The following is a 14,719-nucleotide window of genomic DNA, read 5'->3' as shown; positions in this document are numbered from 1 at the left end:
GAAGTCAGGTTATACATCAAATGTATCAGACGTGCAAATACCTAGTAAATGTAAGACCGCAGAATATGCACAGAAATGCAACAAAAAGTTAAAAACAATGCTGGCCTCCTTTTCCTAATTGACCTAACTCCTCCAATCTACAGATATTATTCATTTTTATTTTTTAAAGGTTTTATTTATTTGAGAGAGTAAGCAAGACAGAACATAACCAGGGGGAGTGGCAGAGGGAGATGGAGAAGCTGACTCCCTGCTGAATAAAGGAGCCTGATGTGGGGCTTGATCCTGGTATCCCCGGATCATGACCTGAGCTGAAGGCAGATAGATGCCCATCTATCAACTGAGTTGATCTATCAACATCACCCAACTGAGTTACCCACACACACCCTGATTTACAGATATAAGAAAAAAAAAACAAGAAAGTCCACTGGACATTTTATCTTCTGTTACATGTGACATGCCTCTACTCCCAGCTCTTCTTCACTGGCTTCATCTATATTGGCTCTTAACAATAGAAATTATATTACTTGAATGCTATTGCTTTGTCTCAAGAACAAACAAAGTGTGTTCTGGAAATACTAAGAACATATCAATAAACATTATTGATTAAATTTTGGCAAAGAGCACACTTATCAAAAAGAATAAATAAAACTGCACTTCACAGAAATGTCTAAGTATACTCTAGGCAAAAACATCATTTTCCATATAGTTTCTTTTTTTCCATATAATTTCTTAATACATAAAACAGTCTGTTCATATCAGTGCTTTCTGAAGACAGTTTCCTGGGGGAGCAGTTTTTTTAAATAAGTAAAAAGAAAGGACATGATATTTAGAGTTACAGTAATTTACTAGTAGAAAACAGTAGCTTTCAATATCCTCCTGACTGATGCAATCACAACACCAAATATTTTCCTGTGTTGTTTCTATTCCTGAAAACGCCGCAGTATTCACTGTAAGCCTTAATGAAGGGACAACTATTGGGAGTCCTCATTCTCATCCAAAAATAAAGTATCAACAATAAAACTTGTCAATTCAATTTTCTACTCCAATGCGAAAAATGGAGGAACTGACTTAGTAAATTAAACTCATTCAATCAAATTGCTAAAAGATTGTAGGCCTTTTGAAATTCATGAACGTCTGTCTACCCTTTCAGAGTGCTGACAGTCTAAAGGTGTAATGCCAAAGAAATTGTAAGTGTTTTCTTTTTCATTTTGGAAAACATTGTCAAAAAGGAAAAAATATGGATAAATAAAGGCACATTTTGGGTCATACTAAATGCCTCCATTAAAATTTGCCTCTACTAAAATACGACTATGTTTATTTTTTTTATTTTTTTATTTATTTATGATAGTCACATAGAGAGAGAGAGAGAGAGAGAGAGAGAGAGAGAGAGAGAGGCAGAGACATAGGCAGAGGGAGAAGCAGGCTCCATGCACTGGGAGCCTGATGTGGGATTCGATCCCGGGTCTCCAGTATCGCGCCCTGGGCCAAAGGCAGGCGCCAAACCGCTGCGCCACCCAGGGATCCCTACGACTATGTTTAAAGTGTAAATATTTAGGTGAACTTTTCAGAATGCAAGAGTCTAATAAACCTTAAGTAAATTAAGCTTTTTCTTTTGATTTCTTTGTCTTAGAAAAAACTGCTCTGGCAACAAGAGAAAAAATTGATAAATTGGACTATGACAAAACTTTTAAAAACCTGTGCATCAAAAGACACAACATCAGCAGTGTGCAAAGGTAACCCATGGGATTACCCATGGGAGAAAATATCTTCAAATAATAGATCCAATGACAAATTAATATCCAGAATATATAGGATTCCTACAACTCAGTAACTCAACTTCAGTAACCCAGTAACTGAAAAACTAGTAACCGAATTTAAAATTGAGCAAAGGACTTGATTAGACATTTCTTCCAAAAAGATATACTAATGTCTAACAATCATATTAAAAGATGTTAAACATCACTAATCATTAGGAAAGTGCAAATCAAAACCACAGTGAGATACAACTTCATACCCACTAGGATAGATATTATCAGCAACAAAAAATAAGCGTTGTCAAGGATGAAGAGAAATTGGAATCCTTGGTACACTTGTGGTGGGAAAGTAAAATAGTACAGAAACTAGGAGAAACAGTATGGAATTTCCTCAAAAAACTAAAAAATAGAATTACCATGTGGCCCAGAAATTCCATTGCTGGGTATATACTGTAAAGAATTGAAAGCAAAGACTCACAGGGGCTACTTGTACACTCGTGCTCATAGCAGCATTATTCATAATAGCCAAGAGGTAGAAGCAAACCATGTATTCATTGACAGATAGATAAACAAAATGCAGTATGTGTGTACAATGATATATTATCCAGCCTTGGAAGAGAATGAAATTCTGACACCTGCTACAACATGGATCAACCTTAAAGATCTGGGATCCCTGGGTGGCGCAGTGGTTTAGCGCCTGCCTTTGGCCCAGGGCGCGATCTTGGAGACCTGGGATCGAATCCCATGTTGGGCTCCCGGTGCATGGAGCCTGCTTCTCCCTCTGTCTGTGTCTCTGCCTCTCTCTCTCTCTCTCTCTCTCTCTCTCTCTCTCTCTGTGTGTGACTATCATAAATAAATAAATAAATAAATAAATAAATAAATAAATAAATAAATAAATAAACCTTAAAGATCTAAGTGAGGTAAGCTCAAAATACTGTAAAAGGATAAATCCTGTATGATTCCACTTATATGAGGAGTAATTAAATTCCTAGAAATAAAAAGTAGGATGAAGGTTGCTAGGGGCTGTTAGAGAGGAGAAAAGGGGAGTTATTGTTTAATAGGGTCATAGTATCAGGGCACCTAGGTAGTTCAGTCAATTAAGCATCTGACTCTTGATTTCAGCTCAAGTCATGATCTCAGGGTCCTGGGATCCAGCCCCGTGTCAGGCTCTTCGCTCAACAGGAGTCTGCTGGAGAGTCTCGTCCCCTCCCTCTGCCCCTCCTCTTGCTCTCCTTCTCTCTCTGTCTCAAATGAATAAATAAATCTTTAAAAAATAGTAAGTTCATAGTTTCAGTTTTATAAGATGAAAACAGTTCTGGAGATGCATGATGATGATAATTGCACAATAATGTGAATGCAATAATGCCACTGAATTGTATACTTAAAGAGTAAACTATATGTCATGTACATTTTACCACAATTTTAAAAAAATGTATAAAGCAACGCAATCATACTATTTTCAGGAATAAGGAAGATTTGGCTATTTGCACCAATTTCCTTTTGAATCAACAGAAAGTGTTGAAAGAAAATAATCGTGTGAAAAGCATCGCAAAATTCATATCATTAATATTAACTCTCCTTGTGAGAAAGTTATATGTAGCCATGCTTTCTTTTAAAAAAAAAGATTTTATTTATTTATTTGAGAGAGAAAAAAAACACAAGCAGGGAGAGGGATAGAGGGAGAGGGAAAAGCAGGCTCCCCGCTGATCAGGGAGCCCCATCCAGGACTTGATCCCAGGACACTGAGATCTGACTTGAGCCTAAGGCAGATGCTTAATCAACTGAGCCACCCAGGTGCCCTGCAGGCCTGCTTTCTTGATGGCAGGCAAATCCATGTGACTTGATTTGGCTGAGGAATGGGCCAAAGAGGTGCCTGCAATTCTACAGGAATGTCATTTCCTATATGGGACCCACTTTGTAAATTTGTATAGCAGAATGGAGAATACACATGGGGTAGGAGAGTAACGTACCAGCAGCTGGCATGTAGTATAAATGAGAAGTAACACATGGACATTTGGGTTCATCTATTTCAGAATAAACTAGTAAAAACTGACTTGATAGCTCCAGTAGACACTGGGGATAGGATCTAAAATTCAGAGTCTGTTTCTAGTGTGGGAATTGCAATAAGATAACCTCTCTCTTTAAATCTGAGACTCTGAAGAGAATCTCCTCACAAGGATAAACCAGACACAAACTACCCAACCCACAATTCCACCCACTACAAGGAAAGTTGCCTGGCCACTGAGCAGAGCGAAACACACACACACACACACACACACACACACACACACACACACCCCAAATCAGAAACCTTAGGTCACTCATGTGGATTCAAAACCTTCTAGCTTATAAGGGTTTTAAATTGACACTATAGACACTATATGTCTAGCAGAAGCAAAAACATATTATCTCTGGAGCAAGCCACTTTGATTCTAAACCACAGAGTAGTCAACCATTAATTTTAAAAGGAAAATGATAAAATCCTAGGCAAGCTAACAAAGCATACACAGAAAAAGATGCAATGCTGAAGAACTGGCAGAAAGAAAAGATTGCAGGAATGGACCTGGAAAGGCTTCAACACTAAAATGCATCCAATATAAATTACAATGTAAAAAAAGATTACTCTGTACAACATCTTGAAAGGCGACTTAAAAATATCCACAGAGAACAGGAAATTAGGTTTTAAAAACTACATATGCACATGTGTGTGTGTTCACTTTTAATCAAGATGGAGAAACAGAGCTCAGATTTATATCCCTGTATTAAATAAGAAAGAAAAAGGAGCAAAACAAAATACCTACAATTATGGCACTCAAGTCACTGGACATCAGGCAAGGAAGGGCTGTGCTCCCTGTGGGCACAATCCAATGTGGCAACTATGGTATCTGGAGAGTGTCCCCATGGGTGCTCACCCTGAGTCCTCCTCAGCATGTGCGTGGTGAAGAGAAGATCTGCAGTCAGAGAAAAAAAAATCCAAAAGCAGTGAAAATAGAATAATGACTGAAATTCACATAGAGCTGGGCATAGTGCCTGTTTCCAGCAGGTAGAATAGAAAATCTTGTAATTCAGAGAACATCGGTTACAATTACAAGGAGGATATCACTTCAGTAATAGGGGAAAGTAATCCCTAGAGTAAACACAGATTTTGTCCTACCAAAGGAATTTTAAAACCAAGACTCAAGAAAAGCAAACTCTTTATGACTACATTGGCCATATTCTACAATAAAGCTCAAGAATACTTATAGGACTATGACAACTCCAGCATGTAACCAGGTAAAATTAATAACACCTGACATTCAATAAAAATTTACCAGGAAGACAAAAATGTGGGAGAATATAGCCAATAAAAAGGAGAAAAAAAAATGATAGCACAGAATTAGTACATAAGGACACTGAGACCATTATTGTGACTGTATTCTTTATGTTCAAGAAGCTTAGGAAATATTAAATATGTTAATTTAAACACATGAAGGAATGAAAAGCCCTAAATTAAACTTCTAGGGCTACAAGGCATAATGTCTGAAATGAAAAAAAAAAAGCTGGATAGTATTAAAAATAGATTAGACATTATTGTACCTAAATAAATAGCGGTAAAAACTAGCCAGAATAAAAATAGTTATTTAAAAAAAAGGACCTGAATCTCATAAACTTTTAGTAGGTAGGTTGTTTACTTCAAGTAGACAAATATATTTATAATTGGAATACATTAAGGATTGGTAGTGTAGGGTAAGGAGAGGAGACAAAAAAAATTTTTTTTGAAGAAATAATGTTTTTTTTTTTCTAAATTTGAACAAAACTATAAACCCACAGCTCCAAGAAACTCAATAGAGGGATCCCTGGTTGGCGCAGCGGTTTGGCGCCTGCCTTTGGCTCAGGGCCCGATCCTGGAGACCCGGGATCGAATCCCACGTCGGGCTCCCGGTGCATGGAGCCTGCTTCTCCCTCTGCCTGTGTCTCTGCCTCTGTGTGTGTGTGTGTGTGTGTGTGTGTGTGTGACTATCATAAATAAATAATAAAAAAGAAACTCAATAGACCCTACCACAAGAAATATAAAGAAAACAACACCAAGGCACATGATAACTATGTTACTTAAAGCCAGGGTTAAAGAGAAAATCTGAAAAGCATCCAGGAAAAGAAGACACATTACCTAGAGAAAAGCAAAGATGAGTTTTCATCCAAAACAATACAACCTTATAAATGCTGAAATGATATTTGAAAGCACTGAAAGAAAAAAAAGTCAATATATAATTCTTTACTGTTTGAAATATCTTTCAAAAGAAGCAAAATAAATCTTCAGACATACAAAGGCTGAGGATATTCATCAACAGGACACACTCATGTCCATTAAAGGACATCCTCAAAATGAAGAAAAATAGTACAAAATGGAAATATGAATTTACACGAAGGAGTAAAGCACATCAGAAATGGTAACTACATAAGTAAATATAAAATTATTTTCTTACTATTTAAATCTACTTAAAATTTAGTTGTCTTTAAAGCAAAAATGATCAAGTATTGTGGAGTTTATGATACAAGTAAAAATTAAAATGTATGACAACAATAGCATGAAGGCCAGGAGAGGAAAAACTAAAGTACAGTGTTATAAGGATGACATACTGTATGTAAAATACTATGACATCACACGAAGGTAGACTGTAGTAAATTAAAGATATATTCTATCAATTTCCAAGGAACCACTAAATACTGAACAGAGTTGTATTCAAGTAACATAAAGAGGAAAAATAGAACAAATAAGACGAATAAAAAACAGTAGCAAGATTGTTCATTTAAATACAATTATATCCATGATCACATTAAACATGAATGGTATAAACATGCTAATTGAAAGAGATTGTTACACTAATATTTAAAAAGCAAGGGATGCCTGGGTGGCTCATTGGTTGAGCGTCTGCCTTTGGCTCAGGTCGTGATCCCAGAGTGCCAAGATCAGGTCCCACATCAGGCTCCCTGCATAGAGCCCACTTCTCCCTCTGCTTATGTCTCTGACTCTCTCTCTGTCTCTCATGAATAAATAAATTAAATATTTAAAAAAAATTTAAAAGCAAGAACTTACTCTATGAGGCTGCAAGAAATCCACTTTAAATATAAAGATACAGATGTGTTAAAATAATTATGAAGGAAAAGGCTATATCTGTCTGACACTAATAAAAATAAAGCTATAGTAGTCATATCAATATCAAATACACAACATAGTTCAAAGAATATTACTATGGGTCAATACTTTTATTTCATAATGATGAAGAGGTCAATTCCTCAAGAGAATATAACAATGTTAAATGTTTTGGACCTGGGCATCCCCAGTGGCGCAGCGGTTTGGCGCCGCCTGTAGCCTGGGGTGTGATCCTGGAGACCTGGGGTCGAGTCCCATATCGGGCTCCCTGCATGGAGCCTGCTTCTCCCTCTGTCTGTGTCTCTGCCCCCTCTCTCCCTGTGTCTGTGAATAAATAAATAAATTCTTAAAAAATGTTTTGCACCTAATAACAAAGCTATATGAAACATTGAAAAAAAAGAAAAAGAAAAATAGACTGATAGAAGTGCAAGGATATGCAGACATACCCACAATTATAATTTAAAATTTCAACACTCCTCTCTGAGTAATTGATAGAGCAAGTAAACAAAAATTCAGTAAAGATACAGAAAACTTGACTAACCCTATAAATCAAGTGAACCTCACTGATATTTATAGAACACTCCACCTAGCAAGAGCAGAATACATCTTATTTTCATGTGTTCACTAGCATATTAAGGCCCATAACACAACTTGCAATAAGTCTGCAAGGATCGAGGTCATACAAACTGTGTTCTCTGACCATAATGGAATCATATTTAAAACTGATAACCAGAGAATCTGTTGAAAATTCTCAAATATTTGTAAGGTAAATAACACTTTCTAATAGGAAAGAAATCAAAAGAGGAGTTATAAAGTATTTTTTATTTAAAGAACATAAAAACACAACATTGTAAAATTTGTGGGATGCAGCTAAAGCAGTCTTGAAAGAGATATTCATAGCAATAAACATCTACACCATTAAAAAGGAAAATTGTTTACTAAATGATTGAAGCTTTCATCTTATGAAATGAGAAGAAGAACATATATAACCTAGAACAAGAACAAATAAAATAAAGTCCAGAGTAGAAATCAGTGAACTGGAAAACAGATAAATAATAGAAAAATCAGTGATGTAAAATATGTTTTCTTGGAAAGATAATTAAAACTGATAAACTTTAAGGCAGGAAAAAAAAAGAAAAGATGCAAATTACCAATGTCAAGAATGAATAAAAAAACTGATGGAAGCACAAGGGGTATATAAACATATCCACAACTATAACTAGGTAGTTCAATACCACATTCCCAACAACTGACTCAGTAGACAGAAAATCAGTAAGTATATAGGTGACATTGCTACATATGCTACATGATTTTTTTATTTTATTTATTTATTCATGAGAGACACACACACACAGAGAGAGAGAGAGAGAGAGAGAGAGAGAGAGAGAGAGAGAGGCACAAACACAGGGAGAAACAGGCTCCATGCAGAGAGCCTGACGTCGGACTCGATCCCGGGTCTCTAGGATCACACCCTATGTGGAAAGCAGCGCTAAACCACTGAACCACCCGAGCTGCCCTGCTACATGATTTTTAAAAATTTCAGGGACTGTTAGGAACAACTAAATTCCAACAAATGTGGCCAATTAGATTAAATAGACACATTTCTTGGGACAAAGCTTACTCAAGAATTAGACAACCTGAATAACTCTATTAAAGAAACTAAATTGGTAATTGATAATCTTTCCAGAAAAAAGCCTTTTCCCTGCAGATAGGTTTACTGAGAATTCTGGTAAACATGTAAGTGAGAAATGCCAATTATTAAAAACTTTCAGAAAAACAAAGAGAATGTTTTCCAACTAATTCTATGAGGCCAATATTACTCTGTCACAAAAAAAAAGAATAGACAAAGGCATTCAGATAAAAAACACTATAGATCAATATTCCCCATGAATACAGATTAAAATATTTTAAAATTGTAACAAGCAAGATCTATCATCACATGCAAAAATAATATATATCATTTCCAAGTAGGGTTTACGCCAGAAATCCAAGAATGGGATTACATTTGAATATAACTCATTACATTAATAGATTCAAACCAAACAAACATAGCATCATTTTCATAGATGCAGAAATGTCATCTGAAAAAAATTCAACATCCATTTCTGATAAAAACTCTCAGAAAACTACAGGTACATGGGAACTTTCTCAATCTGACAAAGAAAATCTATAAAAATCTGCCACTAATATAAAACCTAACAGTGAAAGACCAGATGTTTTCCTCCAAAGGTCAGGAATGAGGCAGAGACAGTTACTTTCATCTTTTCTATTCAATACTGTGCTGGAGGTTCTTTCCAGTACAATAAATAGCAACAGAAAGAAATAATTTGGAAGTATATTGGAAAGGAAAAAGTAAAATTTGTTATTCATAGATGATACAATTGTCTACTTGGAAAATCCTATGGTATCAACTATAATGCCACTAGAACTAATAAATGAGTTGAACAATACATGATATAATACATGATACAATAATGAATATACAAAAATCATTGTATTTCTATATAAGGAATGAAAAATCCAAAATTGAAATTAAAACTTTCACAATAGACTCAAAAATATGAAATATTATGGGGATAAATCTGACATACTGTAAGACCTATACAGTGAACACTACAAGTCACAAATAATAGCAACCAAAGCTTTACATGGTTCTCTTAGTAACAAAAGTCAGCATGAAATAATTAATAAGGATGCAGATTTAAGCTGCACAATTAATAAATTTGACAACATATGGTCATCTATCAGACACTGTATCCAACAAAGCAGAGCAGAACAGACATTCTCTACAAGTACACCCAGAATATTTAAAAGTATAGTAGTCCATACACTTGTCAATAAAACAAGAGTCAATACATTTAAATGAATTGAAACCCATTCTGAGCATATGCTCTTACCATAGTACGATTGAGCTAGAAATTGAACAATAGAAATCTAACTAAAGAATCATACAAATAATCTGTGGATCAAAGAAGCAATGATGACAGAAAGCAGGAAATATATTAAGATGATCATGACAAAATTACACAATAAACTTTATTATTTTTTCTCCACTGATCTTTATTCTTATCTGTTTAACTTCTATTAGGTAGTGTTTAGAACATAGCACTTTGTATCCCTTTGTGCTTTAGAACTTCATTCTGGGAGAATTCCTCTGGCCCAATCACAGAGCTCAAAATTTCACTCTTAAACTGTCCTTTCTGCATTAGCACAAATCCGCCAATTTTTAAAAATACTATTGATCATATTTTCCCAATTCTTACTATTTTTCTTTTTTTTTAATTTTTATTTATTTATGATAGTCACAGAGAGATAGAGAGAGAGAGGCAGAGACACAGGCAGAGGGAGAAGCAGGTTCCATGCACCGGGAGCCTGACGTGGGATTCAATCCCGGGTCTCCAGGATCGCGCCCTGGGCCAAAGGCAAGCGCCAAACTGCTGCGCCACCCAGGGATCCCTCAATTCTTACTATTTTTCATCACTTCCTATTCTCACTTCATGGATGTTTACAGTTATTTGTTGTATTTCTGATAGCTGAATATGTTTGCCTTTCTAGCACACCAATTTTATTTTGAGTCATCATATCTCCCCCATCTTACAAACTATGGGACTGTAAATCAGGGTCCCTGCTGTGTTCTAGCCAAGGGGTAGCCATATGGTCCAAGCTAGGCAAATCACACTCTTTCCTCTGTGACATGAATATTAACCAAAGGGAAAGACAATAGAAATGTGTGGATCATCTTCATCATCCGATAAAAGTGTATCCCTGTGGAAAAATTCCCTTGTTGTGGTTCTTGTTCTATTTTTAATCCTGGATGTCTAGCATCTTCACATACTTCTGACAGATTTGTTTTTAAAATTTATCCCAGTGGGCAGCCCTGGTGGCCCAGAGGTTTAGTGCTGCCTTCGGCCAGGGGTGTGATCCTGGAGACCCGGGATCAAGTCCCATGTTGGGCTCCCTGCATGGAACCTGCTTCTCCCTCTGCCTGTGTCTCTGCCTCTTGCTCTCTCTCTCTCTCTCTCTCTCTCTCTCTGTCATGAATAAATAAATAAAATCTTTTTAAAAAAATTTATCCCAGTTTGTTTTTGAGGCCTGACACTAAGGAGGCCTAATGGACACAAGATATTGGTCTTCATTTACACCCCTGAGGACAGCAAGTATTCTTATGGTTTTATTATTTGTTCTGGTAACTATTTTTCTGGTTGCTAGTTTTTCTGTCATTGAATGCCTCTGTTTCATGATACTAGTTTTCCTTAAGAATCTTAGGATTCCTATTCTTTCAAGGATAAGTGTCTGTTTCCTTTAGCCTTCCTCTAGTTGCTATGCAGAGAGATGGAATTTGGAACTGGCCACCACATTGAGGCAGCCCCCTCATCTACTAGCCATAAACATTCCTCTTCTTCCTCTCAGGGCCTAGAACTACACTATTTGATGGGAAATCCCTCTGAAGCTCACTATTTAACTCAAGCATAGTTGGGTGGGTGGTGAGGATGATGATATCAAAAAGGCCCAATGTTACCATCCCCTCTGAATGGATGTCTTCAAGAAATCCCATATAGATCTCCCTTAGACCCCCTCCTCTCCTGGGTATTCTTTGTATCTGCATGTGGCTCACCCTTAGGACTCCTCTGGCCTTTTCTAAACAATTCACTAGAGTAATTATCACTCAGTCAATTTCAGGCCATTTTCTGTTTGGTGTCTTTCAGGAATTTCTCGTAGTATGGGTAACTCTATTTCTTATTTTTCCATATTAAAAAGAATTAATTCCTTTTTAAATACCTCTTCTATCTTTTCTAAGAAGGCAAGGCAAAAGATGTTCAGTCTGCATATATGAATGAAAAGTTGAAGCAGTTTAGATAAAGAGTCATAAACACCAATGAAACACACCAAATATACTGATCTGGAAAGATGCCTGGGGTAGAGCTAGAAGTTTTGGGATTATCAGCATATAAAGGAAGTTATACAATGGGAATGCAGTACACAGTTTATATAGAGGAAGATGAATATGAGGTATTGAACCTGAATATATATATATATATATATATATATATATATATATATATATATTCTCCCACCGCTGTCCCCAGACTCCAGCCACTCTTCTTGCTATGGATCCCAACTGCTCCTGCGCTGCCGGTGGCTCCTGCAGGTGTGCCGGCTCCTGCAAATGCAAAGAGTGCAGATGCACCTCCTGCAAGAAAAGCTGCTGCTCCTGCTGCCCAGAGGGGTGTGCCAAGTATGCCCAGGGCTGCATCTGCACGGGTACATCGGACAAGTGCAGCTGCTGTGCCTGATGTGCCTGATATGCCTGATGTGCCTGATGTGGGGAGAGCCTGTTCCAGATGTAAATAGAGCAATGTGTACAAGCCTACAGTTTTTTTGGTGTTTTTTGTTTTGGGTCCAACTTTGACCCATTTGCTACTACATTCCTAGTTATTTTCCCTATAAAATAATACATGAATTATAATAAAAGCTGTCAACTTAAAAAAATAGAGATGTAGAAATATCTCTCTCTCTCTCTCTCTATATATATATATATATACACACATTATTTTTCCCATGGCTATATATAGCGGGGGGGGGGATGGGACAGAGGAAGAGAAAGAGAATCTCAATCAGGCTCCATACTCAGCACAGAGCCCAACATGGGGTTCAATCTCACAACCTTGAGATCATGACCTGACCCACAATCAAGAGTTGGATGCTTCATGGACTGCACCACCCAGATGCCCCATGAACCTGAGTATCACATTTCATGTGTGGATGATGGGAGACAAGATATTAAACAAACAGAGGAAGAGTCTAAAGAAAGAGCAGCGCTAGGAGAGAGTAGGCCTACACAATTTAAATTTACAAATGTTACCCTGCTTAAATTCTAGCCCCATTTCAATATGCGCCCATTAAAAGAAAACTCATTTATCTGCAAAATTCCCATATGCATCATCTGCCTGTAAACTAATTTTGGATTTTATATTTTCAAGCAAGGGGCTATTTGCAGAGCCCAGAACAACATACTGCTTCACTGATTAGATGGTCAGTAACATTGATAATGATAATGACGATCACGGCCATGATACTGGAAAATTCTGAGCACATATTTTGGCCAGTATCGCTAATTTGTTGCTCTCTGTCTGTATCTTACATCTGGAATCTGGATATTCAGGAGTGAGTAATTAATCAGGCTTGGATTTTATATTCAACACCAGATGTATTTAAAGCTTTAGCTCAGATTGTTAAAAGCTGTTTTATCACAAATGACCTATACAGATTCTGGCAGAACCAACTAGGCTAACTTTACTGGGAAAGTTACATTTTTGAGGAGCTCACTACTGAATAATGTCTCAAGGGTCTCCAAGATACACACACTGCATCATATGCATGGGCACTCAAAAGTAATTTTGATTCAAGATATGAGGATGGTAAAGAGTAGCCAGTATTTGCATTGATCTACATTGAAGGCTATCTTGAGAGTTTACTATGTCTAATTGCTTCATTTTGTTGTTGCTATTCAGCTAACTAAAAAATCAAAAGTTTCTCCTATTTCTCACATTATTTTTCCCATGGCTATTTAGTTGTGACTTTAAACGGTTTCTGTCTTACATAAAAGATATCCATTGCCTGTGATATACTCAGTACTATGAGGCTCCTTGTAATAATGAAGTCGAATCTTTGTTCTGGTAAATTTTTGGCTTCACTTCTCTTTTGTTTCTCTTCTCTGTTTCAATGCCATGAGAATCCCGTTTGAAAAATAATTCAGGCAAAAACCTTAAAATTTAACCAGAGTAAAAATATTTCCATATCAACTTCCTTATCTGGCCTTATGTATGAACTACACAGACAATTTTATCTGTATAAACACAGGTTTTAAATATAGGAAATTCCCAATATACAAGCGCATTGTGTTTTCCAAGTTTGTTTACGTGAGTACTATTTTGAACCTGGAAGGTAATTCCCCACAGAAACAATAGTATATATAATAATACCCGTTTGAGGTTGTCTGACATATCACAGTTCTCAAAGTATCTCTACAACCATTTTTTTTTACCCATCTTGAAAGAAACCCCTTAAGAATTTATGCGGGTATTGTTGTTTCCTTTATATAAATGATCAAAACCAGGCTTAAAGATTAAGGGGAAGTGGAACTACACCCCATAGGGAAGTGAGGTTAAACAGTCACCAGCAGGTGACCCCTACTGACCCTTCCCCCCCTTCTTCATGGGAATGTTAATCTTATCTTTTGGAGGCAAGTACCAAGAAGAGTTCCAGTGGTCTAGACCAATCTGAGCTCAACCACCAACTCACACACATAGGGACTGACCATGGAGTATCTGACAGTTAACCTCTATCTCATTATAGTATTAAAGTCTCTGTCCAAGAAGATTTCATTAACACAGGATGCATATATAGGCATGTTTCCTAAGTACCTATGTATGACCTTATGTCCACCTCTACATATGATGGCAAAACTCCCCTTTCTGAATATTCATCCTAAGCCCAAATTAAAGAAATCCACCCACCTCCAGTTAGGGAGTCACAGCTTTGAAAACTACTCCCTGTGATCTTATTTGCTGCAAATAAAATGTCCTTTGTGTGACAACTCCTCCTGTGTCATTCCTACCTGTGACTCATCAAAGAGTGAATTCATGTTAGTTCAGGTACAGAAACTTCTTTCTTCTTCTACCCACAGAACACTCTGACACCAAAAGTAGAGGTGTTTTCCCACACTGACCAATTTTCCAATTCTCCCAACACCAACTGGATGTTCTACACATCAATTATGATACTATCTGGCATTAGCATGAACTCCACAGTTTAAGGGCTCAGTCCCATAAGT

At 36.8% G+C, this 14,719-nt stretch overlaps 1 protein-coding gene across 1 annotated transcript; it reads left to right on the top strand.

Annotated features, from left to right (window-relative positions):
• Positions 1–11,993: 11,993 nt before the first annotated feature.
• Positions 11,994–12,179, top strand: LOC129497575 (metallothionein-2-like). The gene has a single exon (XM_055306534.1). The coding sequence runs from the start codon at positions 11,994–11,996 to the stop codon at positions 12,177–12,179; it is 186 nt and encodes a 61-aa protein (XP_055162509.1).
• Positions 12,180–14,719: the final 2,540 nt, after the last annotated feature.

Source organism: Nyctereutes procyonoides, unplaced genomic scaffold (assembly GCF_905146905.1).
Source record: "Nyctereutes procyonoides isolate TBG_1078 unplaced genomic scaffold, NYPRO_anot_genome, whole genome shotgun sequence".
NCBI lineage: Eukaryota > Metazoa > Chordata > Mammalia > Carnivora > Canidae > Nyctereutes > Nyctereutes procyonoides.
Note: the sequence above shows the minus strand (reverse complement) of the source record. Positions and strands in the feature narration are given on the sequence as shown.

Excerpts from the sequence above, each read along its gene's own strand:
- LOC129497575 (XM_055306534.1), top strand. The coding sequence starts at position 11,994 with ATGGATCCCAACTGCTCCTGCGCTGCCGGTGGCTCCTGCAGGTGTGCC.